This window comes from Antechinus flavipes, chromosome 2, assembly GCF_016432865.1.
Source record: "Antechinus flavipes isolate AdamAnt ecotype Samford, QLD, Australia chromosome 2, AdamAnt_v2, whole genome shotgun sequence".
NCBI lineage: Eukaryota > Metazoa > Chordata > Mammalia > Dasyuromorphia > Dasyuridae > Antechinus > Antechinus flavipes.
Window position 1 is genome coordinate 121,127,124 of NC_067399.1, and position 28,000 is coordinate 121,155,123.

Consider the following 28,000-nt stretch of genomic DNA (forward strand, 5'->3'; position numbering starts at 1 on the left):
GACATGGTCCCTGCCCTCAATTAACTTACAAATGGGCAGAAGATACAAGCTTTTTATTTATACAACTATCTACAACATACAGACTATAGTATAATCCATGCAAAGTTCACACAAATAAAATACAATCATTATTCAAGCCTATTCTGTTTCTTAGTTTTTTCATCTACAAATTGAAAAAATAAGACTAGATGACATTTAAGAATCCTTTTAGTTCCAAATTCTTTGGCTCTAGGAAATTTCAAGACAACATGGTACAGTGGATAGAGCACTAAACTAGGCTTTGGAAGACCTGGATTCAAGTGCCAGCTTAGAAATTCTTGAATTGTAAACTAAAGGGAGATGTAAAAGTCACTTCAGAAGTGAAATAATTTTCCCAAAATCACATCTTGGGCAAGTTACTTCCCTAGTAGTGGTAGGGAAAACCTCTATGTCCTAACCTATATGAAATGAATCATTGGATTAGATAGTCTCTACAATCCCTTAGAGTTTATACTCTACAGCTACAGGAGGAATCTCTTAGGACTTTATATAATTGCCCTCAACAATGAACAAAATAAAATGAAAAGATTAGAAGAAACCAGGGGTGTACACTGATTTTTCTTTAAAAATGGAGCACTGATAAACCTGTAATATTTACAGAGTGATGAAGTGAAGGTGACTAATTCCTTTCTGCCATATCATGGTCTGTTCTTGGGTCCTAGTCCCAAGATAAAGACGTTTGCTATGGTGTGTCAAAAAGATATTTCTGTAGTACCTCCCTACACCTCCAAGCCAATAAAAAGAGAAGAAGCCAGAAAAGGTAAGTCTCCACTCTCAGAAGTTTCCTGCAGCCAAGATGAGGACTCATGTAAGTATTAACATTGCTTTAAACAATCCTTAAAATTGGTCAGATACCTTGAATACAGAGTTGAAAGAGAATTTAGAGGCGATCTTGTCCAAACTTCACACAAAGTGTTGGGGAGCACTATGGCAGATTTTAGGTTAAACAAACACTTGAATGACTCTGAAAAAAGCATTTTGAATTTGTGCTTCATATTGGATTGCACTATTAAATGGGGAAACACAACAGCTGTTTTCAAGTATTTGAAAGTGGAATAAATGTAGAAGAGATAGTATATGTGTTCTCTCTGGCTCTAAAAGTCAGAATTAAGAGCAAAGAGGAACATTTAGTCTGGATATCAAAAAAACTTCTAACAATCAAGCTATTTAAAAGTAGTTGTGATAAGATGGTGGAAAGAGGTTCCTGATAGAGGAACAAGTTTCCAGTCTTGGAGACCTTCAAGCAAAAGCTGGATGACCACTTGGCTGGTGGGTTATGGTGGGGATTCCTTTCATGTATGGATTGAACCAAATGGTGACTGAGTCCTCTTATAGCTTTTGAAGTCTATTTGTAAACTTTCATTAGTATTTGCTTATATTTGGAAAGCTTACAAAAATGACACACTAGAAAAGGATATTGGTAGAAATGTTTGAAACAGGTTTTGAAAAAATTATTTTCTTGTAAACTACAATTTCTTTTTTGTGATTTTGGGGGGCTAAGGGAGGGTTTGGAAATTTCATTGAAATGAATGATCCAAAGGGGAAACACAAAGGGAAATCTCAGAAGGTATAAGAGCTAAACCTCAGAAAATTTGTAAAGCAGGAGATGTTTATTTTTAACATTCTCTAATAGCTCATCCCTGCTTTTCCCTTCTCTTGAACACTATAAACATACACACACAGAGAGACACGCACAGAGAGAGGGGCGGGAGGTACACGTAGTATTTCTCCTTTCCTTTCCATTGCTTTTCTGGACAGCATCAGTATTTATTAAAAGACGGGTTTATCACATGACAATAGCAAGGAATATCAGGTGGACAACCATAACCCCACTAGTATCCTCACAATAACAGGAAAAAGTGAGGACCTTAATAGCTTTATGTGATTTTCTTGTGGCAAACTAGGGGAGGTCATGAAAAAAAATTGTAAAAGATGGCCAGACATGGATGGCCTGAAATCTCCCAAACTGGAAGGAACATCCAAATTGATGAGATCAGAGATCCATCTGAGAAATCATGATTCCCAGCATTATTGCTGCCACTCTCTCCACCACATCAGTCTGTCTGCCATTATAAATTTAATTTTAGTTTCAGGAAAAAAAATAAGGAATTTTCCCTCTATTGGTGGATGAAGAGGAGGTAAAGATCACTTATATTGTGTGGGATAATTACTACACAGGGCATTAGAAAATTATGGAAGATTTTATTAGATTCAAATGATGTCATAACACAACTTCTTATAATATAGACTTGTATACTTCATGGATCAAACCATGGTCCCCAAAACATCACTTCTTTATTTTTCTTTTTTTGATGATAAAGGTGATGGTAGGTATAGGACTTCAGTCTGAACTTGTGAATGCAATATATAAGATCATAGATTTAGATCTGCAAGAGAATGTAGGTCTTTTAGTAAAAGGGTGGATTGCATAGAGTCCTGGATTTAGGGGCAGAAAGATCTGAATTCAAATGCTGCTTCAGGCACTTATAAACTATGTGATTGCAGACAAGTGATTTAACTCCTCTCAGCCTCAACTTTAAAATGGGAATAATAATAAAACCTATCTCAGAGGGTTATTTTGAAGATCAAATGAAATAATATGTAAGTATTTTTCAAATTTTAATTGCAACATAAATTCTAGCTATTATTCTTATAATACAGATCCCCTCATTTTACAGATAAGAAAATGGAGGTTTAGCAAAGGGAATTTATTTTCCCAAAGTCACAAAAATATAAAAACAGCAAACTAGGATTTGAACACAGCCCCTCTGACGCTAAAACCCTAGTTTTTTCCACTGTACCCTGCTAGAAGGTCTTCCTACTCCCCAATATCCATGTGAGTCAGACATTCTTCTTCTACCATTTTGTCTTAGAGAATAGTCCAAGGCCATTGAAAGGTTACATGTCATAATGAGGCCTTGAACCCAACTCTATTTAATTCTAGGACCAAGCACTACATCCTATTACTTCTTGCCATGGAAAAGTTAAAGATAAGTGGATTTTTTAAAAAATTTAAGTGAATTCAGATAATGGAGTAAAAATAGAAAAATGGAGACATTTGCAGTATATCCCCATAATCTTCAAAATGAACATCCAGAAGAGGAATCTATTCATGATGGATCTGTCAAAGATAGACTCATGGACTAGAGGGACCAAAGGTTTGACTCCATACTTATTCTTACATTCTAGTTATTACAAGTAAGAGGCTGCCATGACAGTTTTAATCTGTAATATGGAAGTAAGTTCTCTTTTCATCTCTTTGATAAAGTCAAAGTAGAAAGTTCAAATGGAAAATGTGTCCAAGGGAAAATTCAGCTCTCTCCAGGAAGGCTGATAATGAATGAATGAAGCATGGTCCTTAGGGAACAGGATCAAAGCAGATTTCTTTGTTCTTTCTTGAATAGTATTTCTACTGGTAAATCACAACCATATTTCATTGCCAAAGACTGTTTGACAAGAACTTTCTTTTCTGGGTCTTCAATAAATGAGATTTCAGTAACACCTGCAGGAGTAGCTGAGAGGCTGCATCTATACAAAGATAGTTTTTCAGGATGATGGCTACAACATTGGGATGGAAGCACTGCTATTCCAAAGGCTCTTGGATTCAAGGTTCCAGGCTCTCTCTATTTGAGCATGAGAGGAAATGGTGGTCGGATTGGTGATGATTGGACTCACCTAGCATATATTACTTCCTGTGTCTCCCTTAGAAAAGGGAACTAAGTCCCTGGACAATCTGTGTGAGCATAATACTATTTCTAGTGTCTTACTTTCTCACACTCGCACAGAATTGATGGATTTTATGAAAGTGCCTGTGATTTCTAACTAACATAAATGTAACTCATTTGTTTTTCAGGTGTTCCTTTTAGCTGTGCTAGCAATCTTCTGCACTAGAGCCCTCGGATATGAGGTGAGTAAATTGATTAGTCTTAATGCTAATATACCTCGATTCACTTCAATCAACAAGCATGTCTTATAGCTATTTATGAACCAGATACTGAAGTAGATGTTGAAGACACAAAGACAAAAAGAAAGTCTTTAAATGAAAAAAGGTTATTATTTGCTGGGGAGAAATAATGTGTACCTGTATGAGCAGACACAAAATAAATACAAATTTATTAGAAGAGTAAGACAAACAACTGGGAAATTAGAAAATACATCTAATAGGAGGTAATACTTGAGGTGACACTCGAAGGAGCTAGGAATTCCAATGGATGGAGATGAAGAAGTCAATTTAGATATTAACATCTTCAAATTTCATTGGACTTGTCAGTCAATAAATACTTATTAAGTACTTATTCTGTGCCTGTCACTATGTTAAGCTGTTGTGATATAATGAAATTCAAAAATGTGTTCTCTTCCCATAAGGGACTTACAGTCTAATGGGGGAAACAATGTATAAGTAACTATGTACATTCAAGACAAATATAGAGTAAATGCAGGGTAATCTCAAGTGGAAGGACAACTTGGTGACACAGTCAGGAATCAGAAAGACTCCTCTTTCCGAGTTCAAATCTAGCCTGAGACACTTGTGTTCCCTGGGTAAATCACTTAGCTCTGTTTGCCTCAGTCCCCTCATTTGTAAAAGAAGCTGAAGAAGGAAATAGCAAACCACTCCAGTATCTCTCCCAAGAAAATCTCAAATGGAGTCACAAAGACTGAGACTGATTGAAATAACTGAACAGTAGATAGAAGGCCCTGGTTGGGGGAGAGTGGGGAATGAAAGAAGACCAGGAAAAGCCTTTGACAGAAGATGAAATTTATATTTTATGAAGTCTTGGAGGAAGCTAGAGAATCCAGGAGGGGGTCTTTCTATCTCCTAATGGAGATGGACTGTTCATGGCCAAGCTGATACCTGAAGGCTTTTCTGTTTGCAGTTGGACCTAATATTCTGGATGACAAATAATAGGGGCCTTGGTAGCAGGTAGTAGTGAGTAGGTAACAGTGTGGAATTCTGAGGGCAAGACCTGGGTTTGATTCTGCCTGCTTTGCTTAGTCACTGTGAGCAACTTACCCTAACCTCAATATGTCTGAGGCAACTCCCTGGACCAAGAATTATTACTTTTTTAATCTTAGTAGCTCCAAAACCTACCACAGTAATAGCTGCCACAAAGATTGGTGTTTTGGTTTATTGTTGTTGTCACCATGCTACATCCCCTCCCCTATACCTTTCAAATGTTTATAATATGAAGATAAGTATAATTATTTGTATTTGAAATCCAGGTTTTTAACTACTTGAATCCAGCTAATAATGGTGGTCAGGAAACGGTGCAAATTGAAAATGAGAAAAACATTGCCATCATCAACGTCAATGCAGGAAAATGCTCTTCTACCACCATATTTGACTACAAACATGTAAGTCACACACAAGCAACCTCTTGCTTGACTCTCCTTGCACTTCAGACCAGCTGCCTGCTTGTAATCAATTAGAGCCCTGTCCTAAGAAAAGGGAAAAGGGGTCTCTTTTATATTGGTGGCTTTTAAAAACAAATTATTTGTCTATGTTTCCTACTTATCTTTTGATTACCTTTTCTTTGGAATATTTTTCATATAACAAGCATTTGTTAAGTGTTTACTATGTCCCTGGAAATAAAAATACAAGCAAAAGAAAAACAGTCTCTGTTCTAAAGGTTCTTATACTCTAATGTAAGAGAGAAATAAAGACAGAGAGAGAGAGAGAGAGACAGAAACAGAGAGAGAGAGGGAGAAGAGACAGAGAGAGAGAGAGAGAGAGAGAGAGAGAGAGAGAAGAGAGAGAGAGAGAGAGAGAGAGAGAGAGAGAGAGAGAGAGAGAGAGAGAGAGAGAGAGAGAGAGAGAGAGAGAAGGAGGAAAGAAAGGAGGTAGGAAGGAAGGGAGAGAGAGAACAAGCATTTATATAGTGCTTACTATGTGTCAGGCACTATGCTAAGCACTTTTGCAAATATCTCATTTGGTCCTCATGATGATTCCATGAGGAAAGCATAATTATTATCATTCCCATTTTATAATTCAGGAAATTAAGGCAAACTTCAGAAACTTGCTTAGGCTTTCACAGCTATTAAGTGCCTGAGATTGGATTCGAATTCAGATCTTAATTCTATCCATTGCATGTAAAGGAAGCTGAAAAATGTGGTTTGGGGGAAATGGCAAATGAGGCCTGATGAAGTTTAAAGAACTGCAGCCAATTGGAAAATGAAGAGTGATCTGGATCTGATTCTCTCCTTAAATTAAGATTCTGGGAGAAACTTTCCATGCTGTATTCAGAAAGAGAGGCTCTGGGGCAAAGGCAATCTTTGCTTGTGACACTAACATTTTGAAGTCCTTTTGAATATTTTAGGCAGAGATCATAAGAGTCAAAGTTTTGGGGCAAGAAAAACAAAACATAGCTTCAAACTAGTGGAAGGATGGTGGTAATGGAAACTTTGAGAAGCCCACAAGGTGGCTGTAAGGAAAACCACCAATCAAGGAAAAAGGCATGGAAATTCCCTTTATAAATAAGCTATTCTTAGTAACCAGGCAACTAAACTCAGATATTTCTCCAAGACTGAAGAACCAAAAATATAGTCAGTCTGATCCCTTTAAATTTTGACATCTAAGGGCAAGAACTCATTCTCCCTATTCTAGTTCCATTTGTATTCACTCGTCAGCTCTCTCTGAGTCTCAAAGAACACTTCTAATGGGCAATAACTCAGCTCTTATCTATCCCAAGGGTTATGTTGCTTCCAGACTTCTCTCTCGAAGGGCCTGCTACATCATGAAGATGGACCATGAAAGCATTCCTGCTTTGGATGAACTCAAACGATATGCTTTTGAGAGACAGGTAATTATTATTCTTTTTATCCAGTTATAAAAGCTGCCATCTATATGGAGCTTGAAATATCTTGTGTAAATTATCTCCCTTGATCCTGACAACAACCTCATGAAATAGGCACTATGTGGATTTAGTCTCATTTCACAAATGAGCAAACAAATAAGTAAACTGAAGGTTTAGTTATTTGTCCATAGTCACAAAGCTAGCAAATATGGAAGAAAGAATTGGAATTCATATCTCTCTTTAAGCCAGGTCCAATATTCTTTTCATGAAGCCATGCTGCCTTTAGTAGTCTAACATATCACTGATTCTGTAGTTCATATCCAGTGAAATGGAGCCGCAGAAATAGTTTCTTCATGAAAATGTTCATAGTAATTATAAAGAATTTAAAACTAGAAGAAACAGCAATAAAAACAAATATTTACTAAATACCTTCTATGTTCAGAATACTGTTCTGGGAAAGAGGGAGAATTTAGATAAAACTTAGTATTTTCCTTTATGGATCTTATAGACTTGTGAGTATTAGACCCAAATCTAGTACTTATAAATTAAGGTAAGAAACATAATGCACATGATTAATATATTAAAGATATCTTTTAAATGTTCTTTGGAATCAAAAGGGAAAATATTCATTATTTTTATATGATATTGCAAAAAATGGAGCATAGCAAGTATAATTCTTATATTCATTCTGCTCTGTTTCACCAGGATTCTACAAATTCCCTTCCCTATATATCCCACATTTAATAATGGCTAGGTGACACAGTGAATAGAGCTCTGGGTTTGAAAGCAGGAAGATGTGAGTTCAAATATGGTCTCAGACAATTACTAGCTGTATGACCCTGACCAAGTTACTTAATTCCTATTTTATCTCTGTTCTTCATCTGTAAAATGGGGATATGCTGGAGAAGAAAATGGCAAACCACTCTGGTTATCCATACCAAGAAAACCTCATGGACAAATTGATGGGTTCACAAAGAGTTGGAACCACATGTAACATTTATATGGTGCTTATAATGTGCCAGATTCTGTGTTAAGTGTTTTATAATTATTATCTTAACTGATCTTCAGAACAACCCTAGAAGGCAGGTTATTATCCTCATTTTACAATTGAAGAAACTGAGGTAAAAAGAATTGTAAATGGCTTGTTCAAAGTCACACAGCGAGAAAGTACTTCAGGTCATTTCATATTTGAACTCAGGTGTCCAAGCCTAGACTTCCTCCTCCTTAAAAGCCCTCTCTCTCTGCATAAGATTCAAGGGTTGTTAGTGAAATAGAAATAACCTTGTCTAAAATTCTCATTTTAAAGGTAAGCAAACTGAGACCTAGAGACACGAAAGGACTCAACAAGTTTACAGAGCTAGTTATTAGCATGATCCTTGGGACTTGAACCTACATCTCCAAACTTCTAGTACATTGTCTGGCTCATAATAGATCCTTAACAAATACTTGCTGATTGATCAATTAAAGGATAGGGTATTTTTCAATGAAACATATTGGCTCCCTATGACTTACTGACTAAAATTTCTCCACACCAGATTGATGCCAATTGTTTTTTCTTAGGCTAAAAGTAAAAATTCAAGTGAAGTTCAGAATGCAGGGCAATTCACTCTTCTGTCTTTAGTCCAGCTGAGGACTAAAGATATCCTGGAATAATGGTCAGAAAGAATCAGAGTCTCCTTCTCCAACCTACATACCTGAGACCTTTTCTGTAAAAGAAGGATAATACTTGTTTGGAGGCTGGATCATATGGTCTTGAGATCCCTTATGAAAATACAAATTATAAGAAACAGAGCAATGGTATAGAATGAATTCTGTGTATTAAGTATCTGACCACAGTCATTCAAGTTATATTTAAGTTCCAACTATTTACTGTGGAATTTTCTAAGAATTGTGTTAAAATGCTGAGAGGTCATAACTTCTGTGATTCTCTATTTCTTCATCTTCATGATAGTACCTGCCCATTCTAACTCATAGGATTGGTACAAAAAGTGTTTTCTTGACCAAAAGGCATTATAGGATTTGGAGTTATAGTAGCATTCTTATATCGTAGTGATACAGATCATTAGTCAATAAAAATTATGATTATAAAATTTCTATTATGAATAAAGATACACAAGATAATGTCAATTTATTTCATTTTTGTCTCTTCCTCAATTTTTATCTAGGAGATGCAAAGCATGTTTTCTCCCAAATATACTTGGGTGAAGTACAACCCTATACAGTCTCTGCTCACCGATATTGATTGGTTCCTGTTTGGTTCACCCATAGAGAAGCTCTGCAAACATATACCCCTGTACAAGGGTGAAGTGGTTAAAGAGAAGAGTGAGTATATCATGGAAAACTTTTGGAGTATTCTTGGAATCTCCTATTTATTTTCACATATGAGCATTTTAGCTTAGATGAGAAATTTCTTTGTTTTCATTACAGGACCAAGTATTGTCTCGGGGAAGACATAATAGTGGTCTAAAGTTTTGTAGAAAGACTTTGAGTGTTGTTTTTCTACAAGTAAAATGCTTATTCCCTTTATGAATATACGACAAGCATTGTAGCATTTGTGGGCATTTTTGTTTAAAATGACAAAGTACAATTTGAAGAACAAAAATATTAAGAAAGCAAAGACAACAAATTTGTTGGGACATCAAAAAATTTTTCATCTAGTAGCAAAAGAAAGAGAGAGAGAGAAGAAAGGAGAATTAAAAAAGAACTAGTCAAGAGGTAGGAAAAGTTTACCTTGCAGAAAGAGCTACCAAGCTCCCTCCAAATCCAAAGTCTTCTAATAATTTTTCCAAAGTCCCACAGAGAGTGAGTAGTAGCTCTGGTTACGCTATGTGCCATGCTATGCAAAAATACTCATATGAAAAGAGATTCTACTCCAGCACTTGGCACAGTACCTAGCATTTGTCACAGTAGGCACTTAATAAATGTTCATGGACGGACTATCACTCAAATTTTAATCCCCCTCAAGCTCTCCTCCTCCCATATCTAGACTGAAGATGGATTTGGGCTCAGTCATTTAATATTTCAATGTAAAGATATTACAAAGTTAGAGTTACTGAGGAAAAATTCCAAGAACCCTGGGTCTCAATCTCTTCCCCAGAACCCTAGAATCTCTGAGTATCTTTGTATCTTTGTATCTCTTTGTATCTTTTCTATTCCTCTCTCTACTCTTAGAATTAGTCTCTGGACCAAGTCTCTGAGATACCAGGGTAGGAATAAGGCTAAGACATCCATTCATAGTGTCAGACCTTTTGCCCCTTCATTCCTCTATTTGCCCCCCCGGGGCAACTGAACTGACTCTTCTTTTTTTGTTTTGTTTTGTTTTTGGCTAGGCAATTGGGTTTACACAACTAGAAAGTGTTAAGTGTCTGAGGCTAGATTTGAACTCAGGTCCTCCTGACTCTAGGACCAATACTCTATTCACTGAACCCTCTAGTTGCCCCTAAACTGACTCTTTTTGGTAGGGATAAAGAAGGAAGTAATGTATAGCCTTCTCAAAGACTGAAGGAAAGGAGAACTAGGAAAGAGTAAGAAAAATAGAGGCATGGGGATGGGACACAAAGAATCTCATTCAGCCTTGAGTCATAGTAGATGGGTGTTGGGGGACAAAATAAATTTAGATAATACATAACTTCTGCCTTTAGGGAGCTTACAGTTTAGAAGGAAGATATGGCTTATACCTAAATAACAATTAAATAAATTAACCCCTGATAAGTATATTAGAGAGCTGCAAACCAAGTGCTATATAAGATCTGAGGTCAATACCAACCATGGGCATTGGGGAAACCCTCATGAAGAAGGTGTGTTTTGAATTGAATTTGATATATCCAAAGGATGGGTACCTCCTTCAAAATACAAGACAACTCAAAACACACCTCCTTCATGAAGAATGGAACAGGAAGAGAGAAATTGGGACATTTCAGGTACAGAGGATCAGTCTAAAAGAAGGCACAGGTTGTGAACATGATAGTTACAGGGAGAATAAAGTTTGGTTGAAGAATGGGGTAGGTGGAAGGGAATTACAGTGTAGAGCCTTCTCATACATCCCTTCTCATAAATTATCCATAAAGGAGATACCCAATGTAGCTGAGGTTGTAGGCTTTATTCTGATTCTCTTAATATGTGTGGAAAACCAGAGTAGCACTTGGACAGTTTATCTGATGTCCTTCAATCTTAGCTCTCTACTTCCTTTGACAGTCGTACATGCCCCTAAGTTATCCTTTATGATACTTAGTATGTACAAATCATCACAGAACAAACTGTTTTAAAGAAGTTTTGTCTTTAATGAAATCATACCTGGCATTTCCCAGGACTGATCCTAGGATGAGTCAATATTTTCCAGAATTGCCAAAACCAGCCAGTCAGGTCTTACTTAATTCAGCAAATGATTATTTTTCACAAGAGAATCATGGTTGATGAATTTATTAATTATTCATTTGGAGGAAATGTTTAGTTCTTAGTGAGATGACAACACGGAGGTGGTGACAGAGCAGTGGAATGAGCAGTAAACTATGAATCACAATACCTAGATTTTGTTTCTAATTAGTGTATTTGCGTAAATCATTTAACTCTCTAATCTCATTATTCCCATTTATTAACTGGGTTAATGACTTGAGGAAATGGACTTTATAAAAGGTTCTAAAAATGTGAGTGATTTCATTTCTGGGATTAAATTGTAAATAATTTTTTATTTTTCTTCTTTCTCCTAGGTGGTGCTAAGGGTTGTGCAAAGGTTGGGGTTCTGGGAATCCTTCATATTGGTATCTGTGCAGACATCCATCTTTAGGCCTCATCTACTAGGAGCTGTCATTTAGAGGAAATTCCCTTGTATTTCATTTCACTCTGCAGCTAAATAGTGACATCACATTGTTTCCCATTTACCCTCTGATGTGACCAGAATAAAGCAGTATGTACTTCAAGAATAAAATATAGGCTTTATTTACAAATGTTTGAGGCTGTTTTTTTCATTGAATATAAATAGTGAAAAAAGGCAGTGTCTCCTCAAATGTACTTAGTCAAAGATGATCATCACCTTTGAATGTGAGATTCCCTTCTGAGATAAAAGGCTTGTATTCAATTAGAAAGAATTTTCACTTCTCTGGCTTGTTCTTATTTGGATAACTTAGGAACTACAGCACTTCACATTGCCAGTGTTTAATGACCAACTAACCTTGCAAGCAGGCATCTGGGTGGCACAGAGAATAGAATGTTGTAGCTGTAGTCAGGAAAACCTCAGTTCAAATATGGTTTCAGACACTTCCTAGCTGAATGATCCTGGACAAATCACTTTACCCTGCTTGCCTTAATTTCCTCATCTGTAAAATGAGCTAGATAAGGAAATGGCAAACTACTCTAGTATCTTTGTCAAGAAAACCTCCAAAAGGGGTCAAAAGAGTTGGTCACAACTGAAAATGACCAAATAAAAAAAACCTTGCAAGCACACATGTTCTCAAGACTTGAGGCATCAAGTTCATTTAAAATTTTAGAACTACAGAAAGTGAGAATTGGAAGAGCCCTCCGCTCTCCTCCAATCAATTGTGAATCTTTCTGATCGTATCATCATCTAATCCATTTCTTCCCAGATTATCTTTAAGACTACTGGGAGATATTTTATCAAGAGCTTTGCTAAAATCTTAGGTGAATTATACTCACAGAATTATTCTCAATTTAACTGCTAATTAAGTAATTATTTTAATGGTATAAGGTTAGTTTGAGATTATCTATTCTTGATGAAGTCATTCTGGCATTTTGTAATCAATGCTTTAATTTCCTAATTATTTGCATTATAGAATTTTCCTAATGAATCAAAATCAAACTCACTTGCCCTCAGTTTTCTTGCTTTGTTTTCTCCTCTCTTTTTTTAAATATTAGGATAACATTTGCCATTCTTCAATCTTGAGCTACTTTCCTCATTTTTCATGATCTTTCATTTATCATGGATAGGATACAACCATTTACATCTTTTAAAACTAAGTAATGTAACTTATCTGGCTTCCTCTGTTAAAACAGTGCAGTGTTAGACTGTTAGAATGTTAGTTGTTACATCAGTAACTAGTTTGATATAACAACATGACAAAGATCACTTTCCATTTTAACTCTGAAGAAAAAAGTAGGTTATATTACTTTCTTAAAATTACTTTATTGAAACTTAAAGTTTGGTTTCCAGGGTAGAGGCAGAACAGCTTCTCCCTTGAGAAGCAAGGGACGATGGTTCCTTAGCAAAGAAGCAGGTGCTCCAGCTATCCAGTAACTGAAAATTGTCATCAAAGACCTGGAATCTCCCCACAGATGGAGATGCCAAAACGATACGTGTTTGCAAAAATTCGTGCTTTAAAGCAGGATTCAGGATTTAGTGCCAGAGCAGTGCCTTTAAGGAAAAAGAAACTCAGGTTAAGAGAAGAAAGCATTCCACTACCAACTACCTTCAAATTAAATGACCTCCAAGTTAAATGTTATATAAGTTACATGAAAGGCAATGCAGTTTAGTGCATAGAATTTTTTTAAACTGAGTTATTCCTCCATTACATACTGTCAGTTGTGATTCTAGGAAAAATCAATTAATCTCCAAATACCTCAGGCAATTGTTTTGGAGCTATAAATTACAAAAGGGTTATTAATGGAATATATTTCTATATCAGAAATATCCTATATCAATGGTCCTTAAACATTTTGGTGTTGGGATAACTTTATAATCTTAAAAATTATTGAAGATTCCCCCTTCAAAAGTTTTTATATATTTATTGATATATCTATATCTTTTGATATTTAGCATTTTAGACATTGAAATGTCATCTTATCATTATAAAAATTGTTTTGGCTTTATGGATCTTCTAAAAGGGTCTTTGGAATACCCAGGTTTAGCAGACCACACTTTAAGAATCACTTCCCTAAACAGATTAAAAAAAAATTAAGTCAAGACAAATTTCTTGCTTACTGGAACATAGTGCTACATTCATGGCTATTTGTAAAGAATTATGGAATTAGAATAGAAAATTCCTGAACAATGAGAGCCATTGGCAAAATTTGAAGGAGGTAAAATTTTTCAGCATCCCATCACTCCTTCTTTCTGTTCCTTTTTATCATACTCCTGAGCCCATACCATTTAAATGCTTAATGATCACAGGATTTAGAGCTCAAAGAAGTCATTATATGACTGACAGGGTTTAAATACCTAGATGTTCTTTCTCTGGGCAGCTAGGTGGCACAGTACATAGAGTGCTGGAACTAGACTCAAGATGACTAATCTTCCTGACTTCAAATCCAGCCTCAGATACTTTTTAACTGTGTGCTCTGAGCAAATCACTTAACCAGGTTTGCCTCAATTTCCTGATCTATTAAAATGAATTGGATAAAGAAATGGTGAACCACTCCAATATCTTTGCTAAGAAAATTCCAAATGGGGTCACCAAGAATTGGACATAACTGAGTAATAACAAAATCTTCTTTCATTACTTATTTCCATTACAAGCATCAATCTTTGTGAGTGGTATGCCAAATAGTTTCTTTCCCTAAAACTTCCAAAACTCAAATCATCTCTCATGACACAAAAGAAATTGACTCACCCTCAATGTGTTGATGTGCAAAGTATGTAGGAACCCCTCTACACAGATCAGTAATAGTTTTTCCATATTGAGCAACATTTTTAATCCGAGGGGGTAAAATGATGTAGGTGAGACCTTTTGAGGAGCCATAATTCCTAGGTAACTGAAAGTAAATAGGATTTAAGACTTAAATTTGGAAGAGACCTTGTTGATAGATCATCTTGTCCAACACCTTCATTTCACAAATAAGCAAACTGAATCCCAGCAAAGGACGAACAAGATCACCCAGCAAAAGGATTGTAGTATCTCAGATATCAAGCTAAAATGAACCTCAGAGGCCATCCAGCACATCTTTCTCATTTTTAAAGATTAGAAAAATGAGACCTACCATAGTTACATGACTTGTCCGATAATACAAATAAGTATACTAGACAGGATTTGAACTCTGCTAGATCTAGAAAGTTGCATATGGAAGTGAACTTTAATGAATATATTCTTTATAGCAGTGAGGAGAAAACTTTAGTCCAAAGGCTGAATTTGGATTTCAACTTTCCTTGATTCAGGTTATAGAGCACAAAAAAAAGACACTAAATTTTCATTTATGACTAGAATTGCAAAAATGTAGTATGATTTTTTTTTGGTTCCCTGAAGTATTTTAAAAGTGATACCATTAATCCAAGATTAACTATCCTGTGTCTTTCTCTCTCTTTGCCTATTTGTATGTGTGTTTTTAAGTCTTTGGGGGGCTTCTATTTCTGGGCATACCCCTTCAATGACCACATTATAGAAGTATATTTTATATTGTTACACTTATTAAATAATTGTATGTTATTTTTAAAAATAATTTAGTGATAACATTTATAAAGCACTTTATGTCAACTTATAAATTGGATACTCCTTTGCTAGGTGCTAAATGCTACGACTGTTAATTAAGTACAAACCAGCCCACTTAGTCTACTCTATCTAGTTGGCTCCGGACATCATCTTATGACTTAACATTCAATCCACCCAGGCTATCATGTCATCTGCCTTGCCATTCAAACATATGTACATTTCCCCACCTTTTTCCACCCATACGTATGGGTACAACAATTAAACCAATAGAGTCATTGTTTCTTGGAAAAAAATTATGAGTAAAAATAAGATGAAGGGAAATTCACAAGTAGTAACTGTAACTTTGACTGTTAATGGGATATTTATATCAACTCTCTTTGTGGTGGCAAAGAACTGAAAATTGCAGGAATGCCCATCAATTGGTGAATGATTGAACAAGTTATAGTGTATGGTTGTGATGGAATATTACTGTGCTATAAGAAATTATGAGTTCATTGTTCTTAAAAAGGCATGGAAAGGCACAAAGTGATGAAGAGTGAAGTGAGCAGAATCAAGAAAATGTTATATACAGTAAAAGCAACATTGTTTTAAGAACAACTAAGTCATTTTAATACACATTAAAAATAAAGGATATATGAAGAGATGCTATTTGCAATCAGAAAAATAACTGATAAATTAAAATATGTATAGAATAATTTTACACACATACACACACCTATTTGTGTATAATGATGGCCATCTCTAGAGTGGAGGAGAAGAAAAAAATGAAAAAAAGAAGTTTATGTGATAACTTTGTTGTATATTTGGAGAGAGTAGCAAGATGGAAATTTTCAGTTTCATATGCAATCATCTTTTTATTGTCCTGTGTTATGGAGATGCTTATTTTGTTCTCTAAATTGAAAACAAACCAAAAATTTTTAAAAAGAAAGGACATGTCAATTGAATGCCCTAAATCTCAATGATATCTTTAGAGGAGTGGTGGCCTGGTGAAGGAGTTCTGATCTGAAGAATAAGAGGGTTAACGAATTAGTTTGAGTTCCATAAGTTTACTTTAAAAAGCCTATATTACTACATATCCCAGGTCATTTGGTAGATTTGTTCAAAGTTCTTTTTACTTTACCATTCAAAAATCAATTAATGATAAAATGAATGTTTCTATATTAATTGTTAGTGTACAATATTATCATAACCAATATCTTTTGTCCCAAGTGGGTCACTGCACTCATAAATCCTTTGCAGGACAGCAAGATGCTATTATTGACATTAGTAACAATTAATATCAGAAATTCTCATGAACTCCATTTTTTGTGACATTCTTGAGGTTTACAAAGAGGAGCTAGGTGGTATAATGCATAAAGTGCCAGTCCCAGAGTCAGGAGGACTTAAAATAAAATCCAGCCTCAGACACTTACCAGCTGTGTGATCCTGGGCAAGTCACTTAACCCCATTTGCCTCAAGGAAATGGCAAGCCACTCCAGTTATCTTTGCCAAGAAAACCCCAAATGAAGTCACAAAGTCAAACATGACTGAAGTGACTCTACAACAAAGTTTACTAGATATTTTCCCAATAATAACCTGCAGAGATAAGTAGTTGAAAGAATATTATTTTCCTTTCACAAATAATAAAACCCATGGCTCAGAGAGTTCATAGTCATACAGCTATTAAAATTGCCTGTAGGATTTACATCCAAGTCTCTCACTCTTTCTATACCATTCTTTCTGAGCATCAGGTATGTGTAAGACACTGTACAAGATAATACAAAAAAAATTTTGACAAACTGTTTGAAATATTATCCTGCAGTAGCTCTTATCAAGCTCTTATCAAGAAATCTTTGATGGTCAGTACTGCTCCCTTACCTGTTTATCCAAGGCTTTGTGGAGTATTTCCAGACTGGGGAACATAACTTTGTCCATCTTGGTTAGCACACAAGCCTGCTTGCTAAACAGTTTGGCAGCCAAATAACCCTTGAATAACCCAACAGAGAGGTTAGTAGTAAAAGCTGTTACTTTGTCCTGAACTTAGTTCATTTTAACTTGATATAATATTAAAATAGGAATTGTTCCTTAAGACCAATATTTATGGAAAACCCTGGGATGGCTGTTTATATACATATACATATATATATAAGAGACAGACATTCAGACAGATAGAAAGAGACAGAGAGAGAAAAAGACAGAGACAGAGAGACAGAGAGATGGAGACAGAGAGACAGAAAGAAACAGAGAAAGAGATGGAGACAGAGAAATCAAAGAGAGAGTGGGGGGAGAGAGAGAGAGAAAGAGAGAGAGAAGCCAACTCCTAAAGATGCTCTAATAATGATAGCTGATATTTGCATAGTTTGTAGAGGTTTCCGAAGAGCTTAGCACAAGTTGTCTCATTTAATCCCTCCAACAATTTTGTGGCATAGGTGTTAAAATTTCTATTTTCCCAACAAAAGTTATATAACAATAACCAGAATTTGAACTCAAATTTTCTGATTTCAAGCCCAGTGTTCCCTCCATTATTTCAGGATAGCTTCACTAACCTCTCTAAGTGATGATGAGTTGCCCATCAGTGTTCACAAACTCAAATTTACAGGATTCAGACATGGAAGTATTAAAGTTGGACTTTAGTCCAACGCCATCTCATTTTACAAAGGAGAAAACTGGAGCTTAAAGAGGTAAGTAACTTAGTATCAGTCAGATCATAGATCTTAGAGTTGGAATGTACCTTAGGGACTGGTTGGAGGTGCCATGATTTGTTCTAGACTGCAGAATAGAGGATATCAGACCCAGGATTTAGAATCAAGCTGCTAACTACTCAACCAATAATCTCTCTACTGTGCCAGGAAGTCACACAAGAAAGAATGGAGAAAAGAGGGAAATAAGCATTTATATCATATCTACTATGTTCCAGGAACTATGTTAAAAGCTTTACAATTACTTTCTCAAAAATCTGGAATACAAGATTTTGCAAAGATGAATGTTGAAAACTATCTTTGCATGTATTTAGAAAAATAAAAAAATATTAAAAAATAAATATATATATTTATATATATATATATATGTCCAACAATATATATTTTCTCATTTAATCCTCACAACAACCTTGCAAAATAGAAACATAGAAGAGGTCAGTTCTATGAATTGTGTTGTGTTGCCTCCCTAATCCTGGCCACATTGTTACTCTCTTATGAAACATAAAACTGAACAGTGACCAAGAGCAGGTTTTTCCAATCCTATGCTACTGAGGCTTATGACTTACACGGTTGTAATTCAATATGGCATCCCATTCACTCCAAGGATTAGTGTCATGAATGAAAATGATGCTGCCACGGATATTGATATTGGTGCTGTGGTCCTCATGGGTTTTATTCAGGAGTTGATTCTGGTCCTAGAGAAAACAAAATCTTCACCACTATTAAAAAGATCAAATACAGATCTTCTTGAGATCCTTAAGAGGGCATTTATTCAAAATTCTTTCTTTCATGCACTTTATTGGAAGAGTAAGAAGGATTTGTGGAAGATCTTTTGATGTTGCATTGTTTTAAATTCCCTTGACTATCAGAAACACCATTGCAAAAACCTTTGGTAGCAACTCACCGTCTCTTCCAGGGATGGAGTCAAAAATGCTATCAAAAAGGCAGCAATCACTGTCTATAATTGAAACAAAAATATAAACCAAAGTCAAAACAAATACATAGAAGATTCGGCTTTGGATCACAATCAGACCTTAGAGCTTAAAAAAAAAAGTCTAAAACCTCTGTCAAAATTGTTTCTAGTTAATAAAATTTAAAGATAAGAAGGATCTTTGAGATCATTTAGTCTAACCCCTTCATTTTATAGACAAAGAAACTGGAAAAAATAAGCTGCCCAAAATCATGAAGCTCATAAGTAGTGAAGGTAGCTAGCATTCAAACCTTGTCTTCCAACCTCATATTCAGGACATTTTTCCCAACCCCATAATGCTTTCACAGAACAAACTGCTTACCAGAATTCCTGGAACATTATTAGAAAGAAGAGTCTGATGTGGGTGGGTCATGTATATCCTTAATGTAAATGGGTATTAGCTCATTAGGGTAGTCCTCTCAAAAGTTTAGAGTTAGAAGGTGAGTTTGAGATTATCCTGTCTTATTATCTCATTTTACAGAAGAGGAAACTGAGCTGAGAGTGTTGTAATCTGCCTGGGAATGCACAGGTAGTAGGATTTACATAAAGTCTTGGAACTTTAAAAACAGAGGCTTTTATATTAAACTATATGATGGGAAAGTGAAATGTTTTTGAAAATTAAGTAGGATTTTCTTCAATCAATGAAAATTTGCCTATTCTCTGTCATACCACCCCATACTAAATAAGAAAGAAATACAAAACCCCTGTTATAAACATGTATAGTTAAGTAAAACAAATTCCCACACTGACAATGTACAAAAAATTCTTTCTCCTAGCAATCAAAAGAACTAGGCTTGTGGCCAAAAATATCGTATTCAATAAAATTATTCATAATTATTGAATGAAAAAAATAGACATTCAACAAACTTGCAGATTTTAAGGATTTCCTTTTAACCAAACCCAAACTCAATAGAAAATTTAACATATAAGAGCCAATATCCAAGATTAATTTCAAGGAGCTTAACATTAATAAATTGTTTAAGTTTTTTAACATGAAAATGTATACCATATGGTTAAGATTGACATCAGTAACTGAGTAGTTCAAAAAAAAATTGGGGTAGAGTATGATCTGACTCTAAAAAGCAAAACTGTCTAAGAAATTATGTTACACAAATGAGATGCAGAGGAAGAACTGGCACAGAAGCATTAGAGGGGGAGGAGGGCTCATAGTTCTGAAAACTTATTCACATCTGGAATGGGTTAATTAGGCAACACTATGTATATACCATGAAAGATACAACACCCTCCAAAATCTATAAAGAAATAAAGTGGGGTGGTAGATGAGAAAGCAAAAGATGAGGGAAGAAGGCAAAGGAGGGATCCATGGAGGATAGGAGAATTAAAACAGAAGAGTTACTAGGGACAAGAAAGAAGTTATATCCACAAATACTACAACATGGATCAAGAGTCAACTTTATTAGGAAAAAAAGTACAGCTAATAATCATAGATATCAGACAAAGTCAAACAAAGATTCAATCAAGAGAGAAATCTGCATTATATGTCAGCCATACTAACATTGTTTTCTTTTTTTCTATTTTGTTTCTTTTTAAATAAATGGAATTTTTTAAAAATCCTGCCTCACAGTTTTTTCCATCACCCCTTTGTGAGAAAGTGAGGAGCTTACTGAATTTCCAATCCTCCAGGATCATGTTTGGTAATAATCAGGGTTCTTAAGTCATATAAAATTGTTTGTCTTAACAATCTTGTTGTTATTCTATACATAAAGACTTTATTCCTTGATTAAAGAAACTTAATGTATCAGTCAATAAACATTTAATGTTGTTCAGAAATGTCTGATTTTTTGTGATCCCTTTTAGGGTTTTCTTGGCAAAGATATTGGAATTTTTCTATTTCCTTCTTCAACTCATTTTACACATGAGGAAATGAAGAAACAGAATTCAGTGATTTGACCACAGCTAATAAATATCTGAGGCTGGATTTGAACTCAGGAAGATGAGTCTTTCTGATTCTAGACCCAGTATTCTATCCACTATGTCATCCACCATTGTTTTTCTGTATTTCCCCATCAGCTACAAAATTCTGCATTAGTGATTGAGATAGGGACTTGGATATTTTCCATCTATTTTGGATATTTTTTCTGCATTTTTCTCCTTCTATAGTTTGCACTTGAGCTTGACTTTTAAAGCACTTAATAAGCACCTATCATGTGCCAGGCTCTGTGCTACAAAGAAAAGCAAAAGATAGTCATTGTTCTTGGGCAGTTTACAGTCTAATGGCAGATGCATCATACAAGATATTTACAGGGTCACTTGGATAATGAATAGATGGAAAGCATTTGCATTAGAGAGGCCTGGAAAAAGCTTGTTGTATAAAGTGGGATTTAAGCTGGGACTTAAAATAACCCAGGGAAGTCAGAAGGCAGTGTTGAGGAAGGAGGGAATTCCAGGTATGAGGCACAGCCAATGATAATGCCCGGAGTATGGACATGGAATGTCTTGTTTAAAGAACAGCAGGAGAACTATTGTCACTACATCCCAAAGTACGTAGTGGGGTAAAAAAAAAGTTTACATGGGTAAAGGTAGGTCAGGTCATAAAGGGCTTTGAAATATTTGATCCTGGAGGTGATTGGAGGTACTGAAATTTATTTTCTTTTTCTCTCTTTTAATTCTGTCTTTAAAAAAAACAAAATTAAAAAAAAATCTTGTCTCACACTGCTTTCTGCATCACCTCTTTGTGAGAAAGTGGGGAGCTTACTTCATTTTCAATCCTCCAGTGTCTTGTTTGGTAACAATCAGAGTTCTTAAGTCATTAAAAATTTTTTTAACAATCTTGTTGTTATTCTGTATTTAAAGACTTTACTTCTTGATTAAAGAAACCCAGTGCATCAGTCAACAAACATTTAATGTTGTTAGTCATATCTGATTTTTTGTGACCTCTTTGGGAGTTTTCTTGGCAAAGTTATTGGAGTAGTTTGTCATTTCCTCTCACTGTGGGAAGAAAGGGATGATACAGTCAAATCTTCTCTTTAGGAAGATTAATTTGATGGCTAAGTTGATGGGAAGGGAAATAACTATTTATATAGCTCCTACTATCTCCCAGATACTTTGCTAAGCACTTGAAAAAAAATAAATATTAACTCATTTGATCCTTACAACAACCTGCAAGGAAGTACCATTATAACCCCCATTTGGTAGCTGAGAGAGACAGAAATTGTGACTTGCCAGGGTCACACAGCTGATAGGTCTCTGAGACTTCTTGACTCTAGGACCATCGTTGTATCCATGGCACAACCAACTTCTGGAAGTTGGACTAGAGTGAGAAGATTTGAGGCAAGGAGGCAATTCAAAGGATGGAGGGGATCATTTTCTCTCCCCACCCTCCCATCTCCTCAGTCTTCTGAAATTGAGCCATGTCTATTCTATCTACACTTTAATTTAACCTTGCAGAAAATATCCCTATAGTTTAAAACAACAAAGTAATAAAACCAAATGATTGTTCCTCCCCCCTCAAAAATAAAATCTTTAAAAGTACTTTAGTATTTACTAGTTGTGAGACTATTTGTAACTTAATTCACCTCCACGAACATTTATTTCTTTTTCTGTAAAAGGAGAATAACAGTACTTACTTACCTTATGGAAGCTTGGGGGAATACTGAATAATGGCTGGACCCAGAGACAGGAAGACTTAGGGTCAAATCTGACCTCTGAAAAATACTAGCTTGGGACCCTGGGCAACCCACTCACTCTTAACCAAGCTTCAGTTCGCTTCCCTGCTTTTCTGGGCTCTTCCTTTGATGACTTCCTTTTCACTTCCATCTGAGGAGGCCTCCTTGCCAGTCTATGACCTCTTCCTCCTCCTTTTAACTCCTCTTTATATGTTCTCTTCTAGTACCAGAATGTAAGCTCCTTGAGGATAGGGCAATCTTTTTGTTTTGTGTATATTCCCAATACTTGGCAGAGTGTCTAGTACATACTAAATGTTCTATCTATTTATGTGTGTCTATTCTATCTATTCTATTTATCTATTGTGTCTTTCTATGAGTTTAATTATAGATTTCCTCATATATAAATTGTAAGGACTGGATTAGTTTCCAAAGTCCTATCCAGCTCTAAATTTATGACTCTATGATCTTCACAAGACTGTGTGAGAAAAACACTTTGTTACTCTGAAACACTATAGGAATGTGAGTGGTTTGTTTTTTATCTCAATCTCCACTCACAAAATGAAAACAATAAACCTTGAAATAAATCTGAATATCAAGAAAAAATAAGCCTCTTATTACATTCTATGTAATTCAGTAAACAAACATTCAAGTCCTACTAAGTGCAGGAGCGAGGGAGGAGGAGACAGCACCAATATAGAGATTAGAAAGTTGCTCTCAGATTCAGGATGCTCTGGGTTCTAATCCTGCCTTGGACATATCCTGGGCAACTCACAACCTCCCAATATCCCAACCAAGTCTCTGAGTCTCCACAGAGAAAGTGGAAGAAGAAACTTCTCACTGGGAACTCTGGGCTACACAGCTAAAATCATATGTTTGAAAAAAAAAGTGCCAGGGGCTGTATTAAAAATTTTAGAGAAAAAAAGTGAAATTATACAATTTTTGCCCTTAAGAAGATGACAATCAGGCAAAAGTCTAAAGTCTAGATATATTAAAATAGATGCTTTTTTACATTAACTATGACATTATCATTTTGTATATATACATATAGATATAGATATAATTTATATTGACTATTTTTGTTGTACTTCTCTAATAAATAGAGAGAGGTCAGTGCCACTTATTTTAGTAATATTTAGAATTTAAGGCTGAGAAGTAATCTAGTAGAGAACTGACCTCAGAGTTAGGAAAATGAGTGAATGTTTAAGAATTATCTCTTATACAAACTGGGTATGTTGCTCTTGTCATTTAGTCGTTTTTCAGTTGTGTCCAACTCTACCCCATTAGGATTTTTTTTTGACAAGAGAGTGAGGCGGTTTGCCATTTCCTTCTCCAAATCATTTTATAGATGAGGAAGCTGAGGCAAACTGGGTTAAGTGATTTGCGCAGGGTCATACAGATAGGAAGTTTCTGAAGCCACATTTGACTTCCAATCCCTAACTCCAGACCCTCAATTCTATCCACAGCACCACTTAGCTGATCACAAACTGGGAGTGTATCCTAGACAAATCTTTTGATATTTCAGTGCCTCAAGTTAACTCTCTAAAACTAGATGTGGCAAAGTAAAGGTATATTCACTTTAATAGAGGAAATTTCTCAAAGGGAGTTCCTGGATTGAAATCAATTAAACTGCTGTTTGTGTCCTGATTCTGCTCTCTGTTGCATACCTTATTTGGCTCTGGCCATAACTAGTTTAAAGGCCAGTTCCGGTGCAGTTGACATTAATTGGTGTTAGAAATAGGAAGTTCCTTAGGACACACAGTAGTTCTCTCTACCAGAATTTTGTAACTAAATGTTTAAGTACTAGCCCTCAGTTTTGGAATGTCTCTGAATCTCCCAAAGATCCTAAATGTCTCTGCTCATTAGCTACTTTGGAAAATAACATTTATTGAGGAATATGATGAATGTTCATAGATTAGATAGGGTAAGGACTTAACAATATAGATTTCATTTTTATTTTATTTAAATAACCCAAAGTAAAAATAGTATAGTGAATGAAGGATCAGTGTTGGAGTCAGGAAAACCAAGTTTGGATCCTTCCTCTGATTTCTATCAGCTGTTTGACCAGCAAGTTAATAAATATTTATTAAGTGCCTCCTGCTTTCTAGGCACTGTGCTAAGTGCTGAGAATCCAAAGAAGACCAAAAGGCAGTACCTGACTTCAATTAGCTCACACAAGGAAGACAACAAGCAAACTATGTACAAACTATGGAGGGATGATTTGGAAAGTAATTTTGCTTCTTCTTCAGATGAGTTGCCAGTATGCATTGGTGAAGGAAGCCCCCATATGAGACATTTCCTACTCTATGATGGTAATACCATATCTCAAAAGAATATTTTTTTAAAAGAAAATAAGGAAAAGTGAAGAACTATCTTGGAAAATATAATAATGATAATAAACATAAAGGCTATAGTACTGGGAAATGGCACTAGCTACATTGTCTGAAAACATGGATGATAATCTTGCTTCTGTCAATACCAGCGTGGCGTTGGAAAAAATCACATAATCTTCTATGATCCTCAATTTCCTCATATGTGAAATGATGGGGATAGACTCAATGATCACTAATGCCCCTTCTAACCCTAAGATTCAATCACCGAGAGCACGATATTTTACTAATGAGCAGCTAGGTGCCACAGTGGAGAGAGCACTTGGCTTGGATTCTGGCCTCAGATACTTACTAGCAGTGTGATCCTGGATAAGTCACTTAATCCTACTTGCCTCAGTTTCCTTTTCTGTCAAATGATAAGGAAATGGCAAACTATTCCAGTATCTTTGTCAAGAAAATCCCAAATGGTGTCACAAAGAATCAAACATAGCTGAAACAGTTAAAACGGCAAATAATTTTATTAAATGTTTAACAAATATGACTTCATCCAGTCCTCACAAGAACCAGTTTAAGGCAGTTTAATTATTATTATTTTGAAGTTAGAAAGTATACTTACATGGAACTTCATATTACCTCTCTTCTGGTCTCAAGGAAATTGCAAAATATCATTTTCTGTGTCTGACTTTTATAAGTATGTACTCAATATTCTCTTATCAGTTTTTACAAAGGATATTAGGTAGCTAGTCAACGGGATAGAGGCTGTTAAGCAACAATAGCCTGAAAAGGTAAATAATGCTATCAGTTTTCTCCAAGTTAATTTTCTTCCCTATTTCCCCATTGCCTTCTGAATTCCATTGGTTCCAAAACAAATAACTGAATGAAATGGTCTTTGTGATGTGATAGGATGAATTTGCTATGCAAACTGAATTTAGCTTGCTAATGTGGTTCTTGCTCATGATGCTCTTTCAAACTAGAATCAGAGAATAAAGTTGTCAAGATACATTTATTCATACACATGTTTAATCTATATTGGATGTCTTGGGGGGAGAGAGAGAGAGAGAGAGAGAGAGAGAGAGAGAGAGAGAGATTTGGAACACAAGGTTTTGCAAAGATAAATGTTGAACTTTCCACACAAATAAAGTCAAATTTAATAAAGTGTAAGAATATCAAATGCTTATGGATAGACGGAGCTAATATAATTAAAATGACAATTCTACTTAAATTAATCTATTTATTCAGGGCTATACCAAGTAAACTTCCAAGAAATTATTTTACAGAGTTGGAAAAAATAATAGCAAAATTCATCTGGAAGAACAAAAAGTCAAGAATTTCAAAACAATGAAAAAATGCAAATGAAGGTGGTCTAGCTGTATCGGAGCTCAAATTATATTATAAAGCAGTGGTCACCAAAACTATTCACTAAGAAATAGAGTAGTGGATCAGTAAAATAAGTTAGGTTCACAAGACACAATAGTCAAAGACCATAGTAATCTAGTGTTTGATAAACCCAAAAACCCCACTTCTAGGATAAGAACTCACTATTTGACAAAAATTGCTGGGAAAATTGGAAAATAGTGCAGTAGAAACTAGGCACTGATCAACACCTAACATCCTATACCAAGATGAGATTGAAACTGGTTCATGATTTAGACCTAAAGAGTGATACTATAAGCAAATTAGAACAAAGGATAGTCTTCCTCTCAGATCTGTGGAGAAGGAAGGAATTTGTGACCAAAGAAGAACTAGAATACATTATGGAATACAAAATGGACAATTTTAATTATATTAAGTTTAAAATTTTTTGTACAAATAAAACCAATGCAGGCAAGATTAGAAAGGAAAGAGTAAAGTGGTGGGGATTTAGATTCAAGCGTTCTGATAAAGATTTCATTTCTAAAATATATAGAGAATTGACTCAAATTTATAACAATACAAGCCATTCATCAATCAATAAGTGGTCAAAGGATAGGAACAGGCAATTTTCAGATGAATAAATTGAAACCATTTCTAGTGGTTTGAAAAAATGCTCTAAATCACTATTGATCAGAGAAATGTACATTAAAACAATTCTGAGATACCGCTATACATCTCCTAGATTGGCTGACAGGAAAACCTAATGATGAATGTTGGAGGGGATGTGGAAATACTGGAACACTAATACATTGTTGATGGAGTTGTGCACTGATCTAACCATTCTGGAGAGCAATATAGAACTATGCCAAAAGGACTATCAAACTGTGCATATCCTTTGATCCAGCAGTGTCTCTACTGGGCCTGTATCCCAAAAAGATCATAAAAAAGGAAAAAGGACCCACATGTGCAAAAATGTTTATAATAGCCCTTTTTGTACTGGGAAGGAACTGGAAACTGAGTGGCTAGGTTATGGTATACAAATGTTGTGGAATATTATTGTTCTATAAGAAATGATCAGCAAGATGATTTCAGAGAATCCTGGAGAGACTTATATGAACTGATGCTGAGTTAAATAAGTTGTATCAAGAGAACATCATACAGGGCAACAGCAAAATTATGTGATGATCAGTTCTGCTCTTTTCAACAGTGAGATGATTCAGGCCAGTTCCAGTGGTTTTATGATGGAAGAACCATCACAAGATGAAATAGACTGTGGGGACTGAGTATGAATCATAGCATAGTATTGTCACTTTTTTGTTGTTATTTCTTTGCATTATAGTTTCTTTCTAATGTTTTTCCTTTTTTGATTTGATTTTTTTGTTCAGTATGATAATTGTAGAAATGTGAATAGAAGAATTGCACATGTTTAACATGTATTGGATTGCTTGCCTCAAGGGGAGGCGTTGAGGCTAAAGGAGGGAGAAAAAAATTTGGTTTTTGCAAGGGTGAATGTTGAAAACTATCTTCCCATGAATTTGGAAAAATAAAATACTATTTTAAAATTTTAAAAGAAACATTTATAAAGAATCTTCTATTGACCCAGCACAATATTTAGCACAGCGGATACAAAAAAAGGCAAAAACAGTACCCCCCCCCCTCCGGAAGGGAAAAGGAAGACTACATGCAAATAATTATGTACCATAAAGATGCATACAACATAAATTGGAGACAGGGCTCAAAGGGAAGGCATAAAGATTAAAGAAGATCAGAAAGGGCTTCTTTCAGAAGGTGGGACATTAGTTGACATTTGAAGGAAGCCAGGGAGGAAGGGGAGGGAAAGAGGG

General features: G+C 35.4%; 1 protein-coding gene and 1 long non-coding RNA gene across 2 annotated transcripts in view; one reads left to right on the plus strand and one right to left on the minus strand.

Moving 5' to 3' along the window:
- Nucleotides 1–785: 785 nt before the first annotated feature.
- On the plus strand, nucleotides 786–11,773 carry GKN2 (gastrokine 2). The gene is made up of 6 exons (XM_051975448.1): nucleotides 786–847; nucleotides 3,893–3,946; nucleotides 5,260–5,391; nucleotides 6,726–6,836; nucleotides 8,996–9,152; nucleotides 11,537–11,773. Exons 1-6 carry the CDS (start codon nucleotides 836–838, stop codon nucleotides 11,611–11,613), a joined length of 543 nt encoding a protein of 180 aa, XP_051831408.1. The 5' UTR covers nucleotides 786–835; the 3' UTR covers nucleotides 11,614–11,773.
- Nucleotides 11,774–12,941: 1,168 nt separating this feature from the next.
- The window catches only part of LOC127552390 (uncharacterized), a 29,785-nt gene continuing 14,726 nt past the window's right edge, over nucleotides 12,942–28,000 (minus strand). The window contains exons 2-6 of the long non-coding RNA XR_007951357.1: nucleotides 18,785–18,838; nucleotides 18,447–18,575; nucleotides 17,060–17,167; nucleotides 14,390–14,531; nucleotides 12,942–13,194 (exon numbers count right to left, since the gene is read on the minus strand). This is a non-coding gene — a long non-coding RNA (uncharacterized LOC127552390). The remainder of the gene's footprint in view (nucleotides 13,195–14,389; nucleotides 14,532–17,059; nucleotides 17,168–18,446; nucleotides 18,576–18,784; nucleotides 18,839–28,000) is intronic.

Bases quoted from the DNA above. Each gene is read 5' to 3' on its own strand.
- GKN2 (XM_051975448.1), top strand. The intron at 3,947-5,259 runs GTGAGTAAATTG...TTTGAAATCCAG, and splicing joins CTAGAGCCCTCGGATATGAG to GTTTTTAACTACTTGAATCC. The intron at 5,392-6,725 runs GTAAGTCACACA...ATCTATCCCAAG, and splicing joins CCATATTTGACTACAAACAT to GGTTATGTTGCTTCCAGACT.